The following is a 13,102-nucleotide window of genomic DNA, read 5'->3' as shown; positions in this document are numbered from 1 at the left end:
CTAGGGTGCATAATTCAGAGCTTCAAGTCTCTTCTCTTAGGACTTTTGGCAGAAACCCCATACCATTTTTGTCACTCCTCTTTGGACCAAGTGAGATCTCACCAGGGACCTGTACAGGTGCAAGCTTCGCTTACTTACAAATGTGTTTGCTCTGCAGGTCCTCATTATTACCTGTGCTAGTATGTCCTTCTCTGTTGCCAACTCCATTCACACAGGCAATTCCGCTCCCCTCTGCCGCATCCATCCGGCCTTGTCTGAAGCACTTCCTGCTTACGTAGGGCCAGATGGATGCGGTAGAGGGGAGCGGAGCTGCCTGTGTGAATGGCAGCGCTGCGTGACGAGCGAAAAAAAGAATGCAGGGACCGAGGCAGTGGAGCGGAGCCTGGGGAGAAAAACAATTTCAGGGCAGGCAGGCAACACTGAATGCTGCCTCCCGGACGGCCGTACCTGGAGCCGCGGGAGAAAAGGAAGCGACAGCAATCGAAGGATGTTGGCTGGGCGGGCCTGGAGGGAAAGTGGCTGCGCCTGGGCCTCTCCAGGCCCGCCCCTGGCTACACCCCTGCCTTAGAGTTGCTGGGAGAATTTGTATTATTAAACCAGAGGTAAGAATGCATTAGTGCTTACCACAGCTTAGTAAAAGGGCCCCTGAATGTCTGGTTACTATTATACATTTACTTTAAGTTATGTTGAGGGCAATTTCACAAAGGTTTATCTGAGTTACAGCCAGAGTTACTAAGGTAAGGTAAAATGTTCAATTCTTTTTAAATTAGATTTTACTATTCCAAACCTCCCCCCCCTACTGAAACAAGAAATCAAAGAAGTAAAATACACAAAAATAAAGAAACAAGTCAATATTAGCTCAAATCACAGGGGGTTAAAAAAGGTAACAAAATAAAACCATAAACTATCAGAGAGGAAGAAAGGAATACAATCTAATTCTTAGTATCCAAATATAACAAACAAAAAAAAGGGGGGGGGGGCAAACCCTAGACATTTTACCACAAATATTATTATCAGCATTCTTATGAAGTAAAGAGCTTTCCAAGTGCAGGGAATCCTGAAACACAAAAGTATTTTCTTGAAAACTAATAAGGCATGTGCAGGGAAATCACAAGAAAAAATAAAGTGGCTCCCACTGCAAACACTCTCCTCTTTAAATCCAAAACAAGATTCCTTCCCTAACTGGGTGGCCCTCACCACATCCAGGAAAACCTGGACACACCAGTCACAAAATAATATCTTTATTTATTTATTTTTAAGTATGATTTTAGAACAAGTATTTTATCTTTTTCAGCAGCACATCTATCATGACAATTCAAGAAAACCTGTTCTAGCCAGGCTATCAGGAGTGCAATTAAATCCATATATACCACCCTCTTGTTCATTTGCCATGCAGACATTTTTAGACACATAACAGCCCTTTTACTAAGGGGCTTAGGGCCTTGTTTACTAAGGTGTGTTAGTGTTTTTAGCGCACCTACACTCTGCGTGCGTGCTAACCATGTAGGCACCTATAGAGATATTGTAGGCATGTACATGATTAATGCATGTACATGGTTAATGCGTGTTAAAAACATTAACGTGCCTATAAAGCTGCTTAGTAAAAAGGGCCCTTAATGCATTTTAATGAATGAATTTTCCATGCGCGATGCCCATTCCTAATGCGGCAGTATTTTAGGCATGTTTCAATTATTTTTTCATTTTGTGCACTAATATTCATGTTAGCACGCACTACATGAAAAGAGTTAACAGGTTAGTGAATTTTGCAGTAAATTTACTTTTCTGTTGCTGCAGCCGGGAATATTATACATTCTTGCCCAGCAATGCAGAGATAGGAAGCTTGACTTAGAGTCTAACTTTTTAAAGGCAAAAAACAAGAAAACCCAACAAACACTCCCAACCCCCTTTCACTACCTTTCTCCTAATATACTTTCAAAAACCCACCACCATCCCCTTATTCTGCAGCCTCACTCCCTAATGATAGTACTACAAGACTATCGCTATGGGTTGGAGGCTGCCATTTAGAGGCTAGAAGCTGCCAGAGTAGGGACCACTCAGTGATTGCTTGTGTGTCCTGCCCTGCATCTCCCCACCCCATCCATTATTCACCAGACAGAACCCGAGTAGGTGTGTGTGTGTGTGTGTGTGTGTGTGTGTGTGTGTGTGATAAGGTTGTATTAATATTCATTCTGTACAATAAGCTATTCTGCATGCATTTGAATGCTTTGCATATCATTACTAACATGCATTATGATAAACAATTAGGCATTAAAAGCAAATGATGGACATTACTGGGCAAATAACATGCATTAGTCCATCAATGCACCTTGTTAACTGACCCTAAATTAGCTGCCTGAAAACTACTCTTCTTCAGTCTGGCTAAAATTATGCATGGGATTTCATCTATGCACTTCATGATCCAAAGAAATTTTACTGACACAAAAAGCAGGTACTACTACTATTTAGCATTTCTATAGCGCTACAAGGCGTACGCAGCGCTGCACAAACATAGAAGAAAGACAGTCCCTGCTCAAAGAGCTTACAATCTAATAGACAAAAATAAAGTAAGCAAATCAAATTAATTAATGTGTACGGGAAGGAAGAGAGGAGGGTAGGTGGAGGCGAGTGGTTACGAGTCAAAAGCAAAGTTAAAGAGGTGGGCTTTCAGTCTAGATTTAAAGGTGACCAAGGATGGGGCAAGACGTAGGGGCTCAGGAAGTTTATTCCAGGCGTAGGGTGCAGCGAGACAGAAGGCGCGAAGTCTGGAGTTGGCAGTAGTAGAGAAGGGAACAGATAAGAAGGATTTATCCATAGAGCGGAGTGCACAGGAAGGGGTGTAGGGAAGGACGAGTGTGGGGAGATACTGGGGAGCAGCAGAGTGAGCACATTTATAAGTTAGTAGAATAAGTTTGAACAGGATGCGAAAACGGATAGGGAGCCAGTGAAGCGACTTGAGGAGAGGGGTAGTATGAGTAAAGCGACCCCGGCAGAAGACGAGACGGGCAGCAGAGTTTTGAACCGACTGGAGAGGGGAGAGGTGACTAAGTGGGAGGCCAGCAAGAAGCAGATTGCAGTAGTCTAAATGAGAGGTGACAAGGGTGTGGATGAGGGTTTTGGTAGAGTGCTCGGAAAGAAAGGGGCGGATTTTACGGATGTTGTAAAGAAAGAAACGACAGGTCTTGGCAATCTGCTGGATATGAGCAGAGAAGGAGAGAGAAGAGTCAAAGATGACCCCAAGGTTTCAAGCTGAGGAGACAGGGAGAATGAGAGAGCCATCAACAGAAATAGAAAACGGGGGGAGTGGGGAGGTGGGTTTGGGGGGGAAAATGAGAAGCTCGGTTTTGGTCATATTTAATTTCAGGTGGTGTTGAGACATCCAGACAGCAATGTCAGACAAGCATGCTGAAACTTTGGTTTGGATGCAAGGTGAGATATCAGGGGTAGAAAGGTAGATTTGGGAGTCATCAGCATAGAGATGGCAGGAAAAGCCATGGGATAAGATTAATGAACCAAGGGAAGAAGTGTAGATAGAAAAGAGGAGGGGACCAAGAACAGAACCCTGACGTACGCCGACAGGCAGAGGGATAGAAGTAGAAGGGGATCCACCAGAGTGAACACTAAAGGTGCGGAGGGAGAGGTAGGAAGAGAACCAGGAAAGGACAGAGCCCTGGAATCCAAGTGAGGACAGGGTATCGAGAAGTATGCTGTGATCGATAGTGTCAAAAGCAGCGGAAAGATTAAGAAGAATGAGGATGGAATATTAACCTCTGGATTTAGCCAGTAATAGGTCATTGGAGACTTTAGTAAGCGCAGTTTCGGTTGAGTGGAGAGGGCGAAAACCAGATTGTAATGGGTCAAGAATAGCATGTGAGGAGAGAAAAATCAAGGCAGCGGCGGTGAACAGCACGCTCAAGTAATTTGGAGAGAAAAGGAAGGAGGGAGATGGGTCGGTAATTAGAGGGACAAGTAGGGTCGAGTGAAGGCTTCTTAAGGAGAGGTGTGACCACAGCATGTTTAAAGGCAGCAGGGACAGACGCAGTGGAAAGTGAGAGGTTGAGAATGTGACAGATAAAAGGAATAAGAGCAGGAGAGATGGTATTAAGAAGGTGGGTGGGAATGGGATCAGAGGAACAGGTGGTACATTTTGAGGAAGAAAGGAGAAGTGTAGTTTCCTCAATAGTAACTTCAGGAAAGGAGAAAAGGGAATGAGGGGAAGGAGAGAGAGGAGAACGGACTAGTGGAGGGAGAGGTGGTGAGGTAGAGAATGCAAGGTTTATCTTTTGAACCTTGTCGTGAAAGAATTCAGCAAGGGTCTGAGGAGATAATGAAGGGGGAGTTGGGGAGGGGGCACCTTCAGGAGAGAGTTCAATGTGGTGAAGAGAAGTCGAGGGTTAGAGCCAAGAGAGTTGGCCAGTTGGATATAATAATCCTGTTTGGCATGTAAAAGAGCAGATTGGAAGGAGGTCAGCATGAACTTAAAGTGTAAGAAATCAGCAAGGACCTGAGATTTCTGCCAGAAGCGTTCGGCATAGCAGGTACAGGAATGTAGGTAGCGGATATTAGAAGTCAGCCAAGGTTGGGGTTTTGTACGCCTTATAGGGCGGGTCATCAAAGGTGCAAGAGTGTCTAAGGCAGAGGATAGAGTATTGTTGTAAGAAGAAACAGCCTCGTTGACAGATGTGGATGGTGCCACAGTAGAGAGGAGGTTTGAAACATGGGAGGATAGAGATGAAGGGTCAATATCGTGAAGATTCCTAGATAAATTAGATAAGATAGGACGGGACTGGGAGGGAGGAGATTTAAGTGTGAAAGTTATAAGATGGTACAAAGTCTGCAGGTACTCTGTACCCATAGCAATTTTCAAAGGGAAAATATGCACATACTTTTCCCTTTAAAAGTTAGATATAAATGTCTGCAGGCACAAAGAATCCGCAGACTTTGCATCCACATGAAAAATCTGAACACTGATCCCATTGATCTTTAGATTCTTGTAAGGTCTAGTCTCAACAGATTGGTAACTGTTCTCAGATAAGTTTTTACTTCTGATATTAGGAGACCAGACAGTAACTAATAAAAGCCAGATGGGACTTGTTAGGCAATAGTGAAAAGCCCCCTTTCTCAGGCTGCTGCATTGCTATGACTCAAGCACTCAGAGCAATCATAAGTGTGAGCGAAAAAAAACAGAAAATGCACAAATAATACAATTAAAGGACAGAACTCAGAAAACTGTTATGCACCTACTGTGCAGAATACAGTTCTTTGATTGTTGTGGACTGGTTTAGTAATGGATATATACGAATTTGTGCACTGGTTAACTGTAAAAATTAAAAACGTACAGTAGTTCAAAAAAATATGCATTTACCTTTCTATAAACTACCTCAAGTGAGGGTTCCACACCTTCTTGCAGAGAGAATATTGGAGGTCTTGTGGAAGATTGCTTAATTGGATTGGGGAGTGCTATGATTTTTCCATCACTTCCAAACCATTTTCTGGCCTGAAAAAGAAAAGATGAGAACAAAGTATTTTTCACCTTAAACAGTGACATGAGCACAACTGGTTCAGAAAACAAGATGATGGGAGAACATTTTCAATTCTTACCCATGTTAACTAGCTGTATGAAAAAAGCTTTCCCTCAAAGTGGCTAAGGGTTCTTTACTAAGGCACACTACATGGATTTAGCATATGTTAATGAATTAGTATGCATTAAGTGCCATGCAGCCCATAGGTATACAAAGAGCTATGTGGCAATTAGCACGCTCTAATCGTTAGCATGCGTTAAATCCGATAACGCAACTTAGTAAAAGGGTCCCTAAAAGTTTACTGTTCCTTCCACAACATGCAGATTTTTTAGCTATACTAATAAAACATCCCCTGGGGCATATTTACATTGGGGGGAAACAAATGCTCAGATAGCTTTTTCCAATCTTTGTATGTCGTTTTTTTAGCAAAACTGTACCTGCAAAAAAAAAAAAAAAATGTAACTGCATACTCTATACACATGGAAAGTTTGAAAGTACAAGTGTACTTCCACTTTGAAAATGGTGCAAACTCAATGGTCCAGATGCAGCCAGTTACAATTGTCCCTTCATATTTCACATTTTCTGTGCATTGCCATCATCTTTAAAAATAAAATAAAAAGACAAGATACCATAATTCATTTCACCATCTGCACCCTGCTGGCAACCCACAGAAAGGAAGATTGGTAAAGAAAATGGAATAAGAAAAAATAGAGCAGGTCAAGCCCTTCCAATCTTAACCCACTCATTTATTACCACACTGCAGGAGACTTTAATAGAAGGCATCATTTCTCACCTGTAACATAGCTTTCCCGTAGATAGCAGAAACAATTAGGCACACAAGTCAATGACATCATCTAGTGGCACTGGAACAGAACAGCTCTCCCAAAACTCTGAACTGAGCATATGCAGTCTTTTCCATATGTACTGCTGTCCTCAGCCCCTCAGTTATCTACAGCTCAATAAACAATGCAACTCTAAAAGAGGTGGGAGGGACTGTGTGCCTGATCAATCACCTGCATATGGAAAGACATATGTTCCAAAGACAAATCAAAGTCAAGAAGAGGGAGGAGACATTGACACTCCAACAGATAGCAGCCTTTTTTGGAGACAACATAAGGGGAGATTGTCACTTGTAACTTTGATGGTGACTCCCATATCCAAGTTGGACAAAAGACTTTAAAAATAGAACAGTTTCTTTTTTTTTTTTTTTTGGGACATAGATCGGCTGATATTCAAAACCATTTAACCAACCAGAAACAGAACCTCGCCATTTAAATGGTACTTAACTGGCTATCCACCGATATTTAGTGGAAGATAGGCTGCTGTCTCCTGCTGAATAACCCAATTACCAATTAGCAGATAGCTGTTTATATCACATAATATAACTGTCTATCCACCAATTTTCAGCACATCACTGCCTAAGTTTGGCAGCCAAATCTGGCTGCATCAATAGCAGGTCTATCTTTTGCCGATATGAACTTAGCCGGCCAGCGCTGAATATTATTATTTATTGCATTTGTATGCCACATTTTCCCACCTATTTGCAGGCTCAATGTGGCTTACACAGCCCTGCCATTCCAGGGTAAAAGATACAATTGGTGTTACAAAAGATCAGGATAACAAAAAGAACTAGTCAAACAGTTATAAAAAGACTTTCAGAGAAGGGTGGAGTGGTGAAGTGTTATAATTAAGCTATGGATTCTCGGGGTAGGCTTTGTTGAAGAGATATGTTTTCAGAGATTTGCGAAAGTTAGCTATTTCATTAATTGTTTTCAAGCTAGTTGGTAGTGCATTCCACAGCTGCGTGCTCATGTAGGAAAGGCTGGCCGCATGTGTTAGTTTGTATTTTACTCCTTTGCAGCTGGGGAAGTGTAGGTTAAGAAATGTGCGGGCAGATTTTTTAGCATTTCTGGGGGGGGGGGGGGGGGGGGAGGTCTACAAGGTCTAGCATGTAGGATGGAGCATCTCCATAAATAATTTTATGAACAATCGTGCAGATCTTGAACGTGGTGCGTTCTTTAAGTGGGAGCCAGTGTACTTTTTTTCTTAGGGGTTTTGCACTTTCATATTTTGTTTTTCCAAATATGAGTCTGGCTGCGGTATTCTGGGCTGTTTGGAGTTTCTTGACAGTCTGTTCTCTGCAGTCAGCATAGAGTGCGTTGCAATAGCCTAGGTGACTTAGTACCATTGACTGTACTAGGTTGCGAAAAATGGATCTTGGGAAGAAAGGTTTTACTCTTTTGAGTTTCTACATGGAGTGGAACATCTTTAGTTGTATTCTTCACGTGGGTTTCGAGTGTAAGATTTCGATCAATGGTAACTCCAAGAATTTTCAGAGTGTTTGAGACAGGGAGGGAAACGTTTGGTGTGGTTATGGTAGTGAACTTACTAGTGTTATGTTGTGAGGTAAGTATAAGACATTGTGTTTTTTTCTGCATTGAGTTTTAGCTGAAATGCGTCCGCCCAGGAGTGCATGATTTGGAAGCTTTGGATGATATCATTGGTGATTTCCTTTAGATCATGTTTGAACAGGATGTAGATCGTGACATCGTCTGAATATATGTATGGATTGAGGTTTTGATTGGCTAGTAACTTGGCTAGGGGTATCATCATTAGGTTGAAGAGGGTTGGTGAGAGAGGGGATCCTTGGGGGACTCCACATTCAGGTGACCATGGGGCTGATATAGTTGCGTTGGCTGTTACTTGGTATGTCCTTGTGGTCAGGAATCCTCTGAACCAATTAAGAATGTTACCTCCAACTCCAAAGTATTCTAGGATATGTAGTAATATTTCATGGTTGACCATGTCGAAGGCACTAGACATGCGCCATTGTTTTTTCAGACAGACTGAAACCTGTGATAGAATCCCCATTGAGGTTTGTTAAAAAGTCTATGACTTCCTCAGGGTGGTTGAGACTTCTGTTTATTTAAATCATAATCCCTTGCCAAGTGTCTACTTTAACTGCTCTAGGAGCAAAGAATTCTGGATTAATAACTTCGAGTCATTTACTACTTTGCTCTCCAATTATCGGCGGTTAGCTTTAACAAGGAGTTCCTCACTTTAAACATTATCATACAGCAGCACAAGTCAAGTTATACCTGCTGTATACTACCTTGGATGAATCTCTACATAAAGGCAATTAATAAATCCCAACAAATAAAATAGATAAAGAATAGGAGCTATGGTCAGGAAATTCTACATCTGGCTATGACTTAGATGAAAAGGAGTCTTGTAGCAGAGGATGCCAAAAAATTCCTTATTACCTTAATATAAATAACCATTGCCTACCAATCATGCTTTTTTAATATTTGCAAGAGAAACAAATAACAAGCTAGATTAGTCATAAATCTCTTCAATTTTAATCTCCCCATAGCACTTCTTTCCCCATCTCTCATAAATCATTCCCTGAGGATCCACCCCAGTGTGATCATTGCCTACAACCAGACACAGAAAGGACAACACAGCAAAGTATACCATGATATCTGACTAGCGTATGCTCAGAAAAAGTCAGAGTGTGAAAGTACTGTGGTGTCTCACCTGTTCTTGTCGGAGTATCCTATTCTCTAATATGTTTTGATTTGCTAGTGACATAATTGGTCGTTCTCCAGTGTACAGACCCTCATCCTCCAGGTACCTGGGCTGCATGTTTTCAGGTATTTTCTGAGAAGCAGGTACTGGGAAAAGAGTTTACAGTTTCAAAATCCAATAAAAGCAACTCTAACTCAATGTGAATACAAAGAGAACCATTGTAGATACTTTTATCCTCTGTATATGTAACAATGAAATGCACATTTCCAAATCTAAAACTGAAAAAATAATCTTTCTTTCTCCTTAGTTGTACAAGATGGTTGGACATGTACTTCGAGATAGAAAAGTCAGCTCCAAAAATCAAGGCTTTGCAATGATTCATGTAGATAGACTCTCACACTGTTACATTATTACTCTATATACTCATGTATAAGTTGAGAAATTTTGACGTCAAAATCCCATCAATAAACCAGGGTCATTCTTATCAATACCATAGCACTCTTGTTCAAGCTTTTTCTATTGGGGGCCACATTTTATATTTTGTAACAGAGGGCCCAAACATGCACCGTATTTTGCCACATGTTATGATGGTGTGTCAAAAACCAAAAGGTAGTTGAACACAAGAGTCTCACATAGTAAATGCAAACACCAAAAAAGTGGAAAATGGAAGAAGGTTCAACAAACAAGGGAACTTCAAAAATGCTATGTTTAACTTTAATACATCTATTGTCTAAAAATTACATGAAAAGGAACTTATAGTGCCGTTACAAAAAAAAAAGGAACATCACCCCCTCCCCAGCTTTTACCCAGTCTCTCTCACTTATGTAACCCTCCCCCCCCCCCCCCCCAGCCTTCACCCAGTTTCTTTTCCCTGATCTGGCTTCAGCTGCAGAACAAACAGCAGGATTCCTACTTCCCATCATGACTTGGCTCTCTGCAAGCTTTAGCCATGTGGTACCAGAAGTTTGGTTCATCTCACAGTTTCATGTCTTGTGAGACTTAAAACTGCAAGATCAACCTGAACTTCAGACAGTGCATGGCTCATGTTTACAGAGATCCGAGTCACAGTGGGAAGCAAGAATCCCGCTGTAAGCATCACAGAACTGTAAAAGCTTCTGAGGGTAAAAAAGAAAGCACTTGTTGGGCCGGGTTCTGGCCAGCAGGCCGTATGTTGGCAAGCCTGCTTTAGAGGATACAGCTAGTGCTATATACGTCCCTGGTACAGGAAGACCTCTTAATTCAGGGTGAGCACGTACAGTGTTCAAATTAAAGAGAAGAGGCTTGGAGGAGGTGTGCAAGTGAGACTGTGGAATGATAAAAAATAATAGTAGTGATTGTTTAAAATCTGTAGATATGAAGTGTCAGGGGGAGTGGCCAAGATAGCGTCATGATCACTGGTGGCTAAGATGTGAAGCTCGACTAAGTGGGAGATCCGTTTGCTGAATATTTTCTACCTCTACACATATGCCGCATACTAAAATGAAGGGTTTAGTTAGAGCTGCTCCTACACTGGCCCAGACCTCCTCCCTGCTACAGCTAACAATTGAACGATTTACTGCTGGCATTGTAACAAAGACCAGAGAAGAGGGTCCTGCTGTGCAGTAGCTGAAAGGAGGAAAACCACTTTGGACAAGATGTTACACTGTCCCCTCCACAACTCAATCGGCCACCGTGTCCAGCGATGTCGGCATTATCCGTTGGGTCGGCGAGAGCAGAAGTTACGGTCAACCTGGCCCCGACTGTGGGTGGAACATAGAATAATGGTTGCCGGTTAGAATCCAGTGAAGGAATGATGGTATCTATGACAGATCTTCCAGCTGTGGTAACTTTGGAATGTCTTTGGAAATTGTTGCAGGAAATGAAAATTACAGTGTCCAGAACATCAAGAGGTAAACTTCTTTGAATACTTACATAAGTATTGCCATACTGGGACAGACCAAAGGTCCATCAAGCCCAGCATCCTGTTTCCAACAGTGGCCAATCCAGGTCACAAGTACCTGGCAAGATTCCAAAAACATACATTTTGCTTTTCCTAGAAATAAGCAGTGGCTTTTCCCCAAATCCATTTTAATAATGGTCTATTAAACTTGCTGACTGTGGATTAGAAATGATCACTTGGGTCAAATCCAGCAGATACAAACTAACATTAAAACTCTTCAAGATGTGCAATCAGTATTAAAGATAAACTTCAGATACAATGAAAAATTGAGCAAACTGAAAATTTTTAAAGAAGGCTCAATCTCCGCTTGATTAACTTTCCTGTGAATCCGACCATGCCTCAACAATCTAGTCCATTGAATTAAGTATATTATTTACTGGTTTCCTCTGTAAAACGTTCTCAAGGTAAAGTAGCAGCACAGGTGGATTTAAATAATATTTCTGTAATACTGGAGGAGTCTCTGACTGAATTATCTCAAAGAGCCATGCTTTTGGTATCTTTTGTATTTGAATACTTAATTGAGGTTATGAAACTTTACTTCTGCAATGCACATGTTCTATTCATTGGGCAAAAGGTGTAGATTGTTCCAGACGTCACCACAGCAACATAAGAAAGGAGGAAGTCCTTTTTAGCTTTGCAGCTAGACAAACTCTTGGAGCTACTTTTCGTCTAGCTTATCCTTGTAAATGCTTGGTTAGACACGGTGGGACCAAACACAATATTTGAGGTGCAGTCGCACCATGGACCGATACAAAGGCATTATAACATCCTCACTTTGTTTTCCATTCCTTTCCTAATAATACTACTACTACTACTTAGCATTTCTATAGCGCTGCCAGGGTTACGCAGCGCAGTACAAGTTTAAACATGGGGAAGGACAGTCCCTGCTCAAGAGAGCTTACAATCTAAAGGTAAAAACTATGTAGTCAGTGTAGGTATCAGGAATGGGAAGGTGGTTAGGCACCAAAAGCAAGGGAGAAGAGATGGGTCTTGAGTAAGGACTTGAAAATGGGCAGGGAGGGCGCATGGCGTATGGGCTCAGGAAGTCTGTTCCAGGCATAAGGTGATGCGAGGCAGAAGGGGCGGAGTCTGAAAGTTCTATTTCCTTTCTTAGCCGCCGCAGCACACTGAGCAGAACATTTCAACGTATCATCAACAACGACACCAAGATCCCTTTCTTGGTCGGTGACTCCTAAAGTGGAACTTTGCGTTATGTACCGTAGCTATAGTTCGGGTTCCTCTTTCGCACGTGCATCACTTTGTCCAGTCTCCCAGTCTAGTAAGGTTCTCTTGTAATTTTTCACATTCCTCTTGCGATTTAACAACTTTTGAATAACTTTGTGTCGTCAGCAAATTTAATTTCCTCACTAGTTACTCCCATCTCTAAATCATTTATATATATATTAAAAAGAAATGGTCCCAGCACAGACTCCTGAGGAACCCCACTATCTATCCTTCTGCGTAAAGAGGTTTCTGGTTTGTTTTGGGGTTTTTAAAAAACAGAAACGAAACAGTTCCATCCAAAAAGCAGCACCCCCCCAGGAAGTACATCGAAACAAATCCCCCGCAGACATAACAACTGAAAATGCAGATCCAGATCATAGCAGTATGAGCAGGTTCTAGGCTGGTCTGGAGGGACTAAAGGGAAGCAAATTAGCAGTTAAAATCTAACTGCAAAGGTATTAAGTACAAATCCTTCTACACATCCAATTTTTCCTTTTCAGGTAGCCAGCTTTGGAATGCTCTGCCAAGACCTATCCGTACCATTAACGGCCTTTTGCTCTTCAGAAAAGCACTGAAGACCCATCTCTTCAAGATAGCCTACCCTAACCAAAGCTTGCCCACATGATTCTTATTGACGATTGTTTATACACTGACCATGTTTCCCATTATCCTTATTGCTACCCCATATCCATTCCTCTCCATCTTCCTACGCCTACCTCCCAATGCTCATTTCCTTCTGCACCCAATTCCTCCTATGTTCAATTTACTTATCCGTTAACCCCATTAATATTGCATTTACTACAAACTGTATATTCTTCTTACGACTTTGTAATTCTTTATATTGTTACTATGTAAGCCGCATTGAGCCTGCCATGTGTGGGAAAGTGTGGGG

The 13,102-nt window shown here is 41.8% G+C and overlaps 1 protein-coding gene across 5 annotated transcripts in view; it reads right to left on the bottom strand.

Moving 5' to 3' along the window:
• Positions 1-13,102, bottom strand: part of CC2D2A (coiled-coil and C2 domain containing 2A) — a 237,142-nt gene that overhangs the window by 189,242 nt on the left and 34,798 nt on the right. For 4 of the 5 annotated variants that reach the window (XR_003940710.1, XM_030191203.1, XM_030191206.1 and 1 more), the window contains exons 9-10: positions 9,057-9,193; positions 5,363-5,494 (exon numbers count right to left, since the gene is read on the bottom strand). Coding sequence is in view for 4 of the 5 variants with exons in the window: in XM_030191203.1 (XP_030047063.1) it covers positions 5,363-5,494; positions 9,057-9,193 (269 nt within the window). In the remaining variant the exon portion in view is untranslated. The remainder of the gene's footprint in view (positions 1-5,362; positions 5,495-9,056; positions 9,194-13,102) is intronic. The other variant, XM_030191204.1, reaches the window with a different exon arrangement.

Source organism: Microcaecilia unicolor, chromosome 2 (genome assembly GCF_901765095.1).
Source record: "Microcaecilia unicolor chromosome 2, aMicUni1.1, whole genome shotgun sequence".
Classification (NCBI taxonomy): domain Eukaryota; kingdom Metazoa; phylum Chordata; class Amphibia; order Gymnophiona; family Siphonopidae; genus Microcaecilia; species Microcaecilia unicolor.
This window is presented reverse-complemented; position numbering and strand designations above follow the sequence as displayed.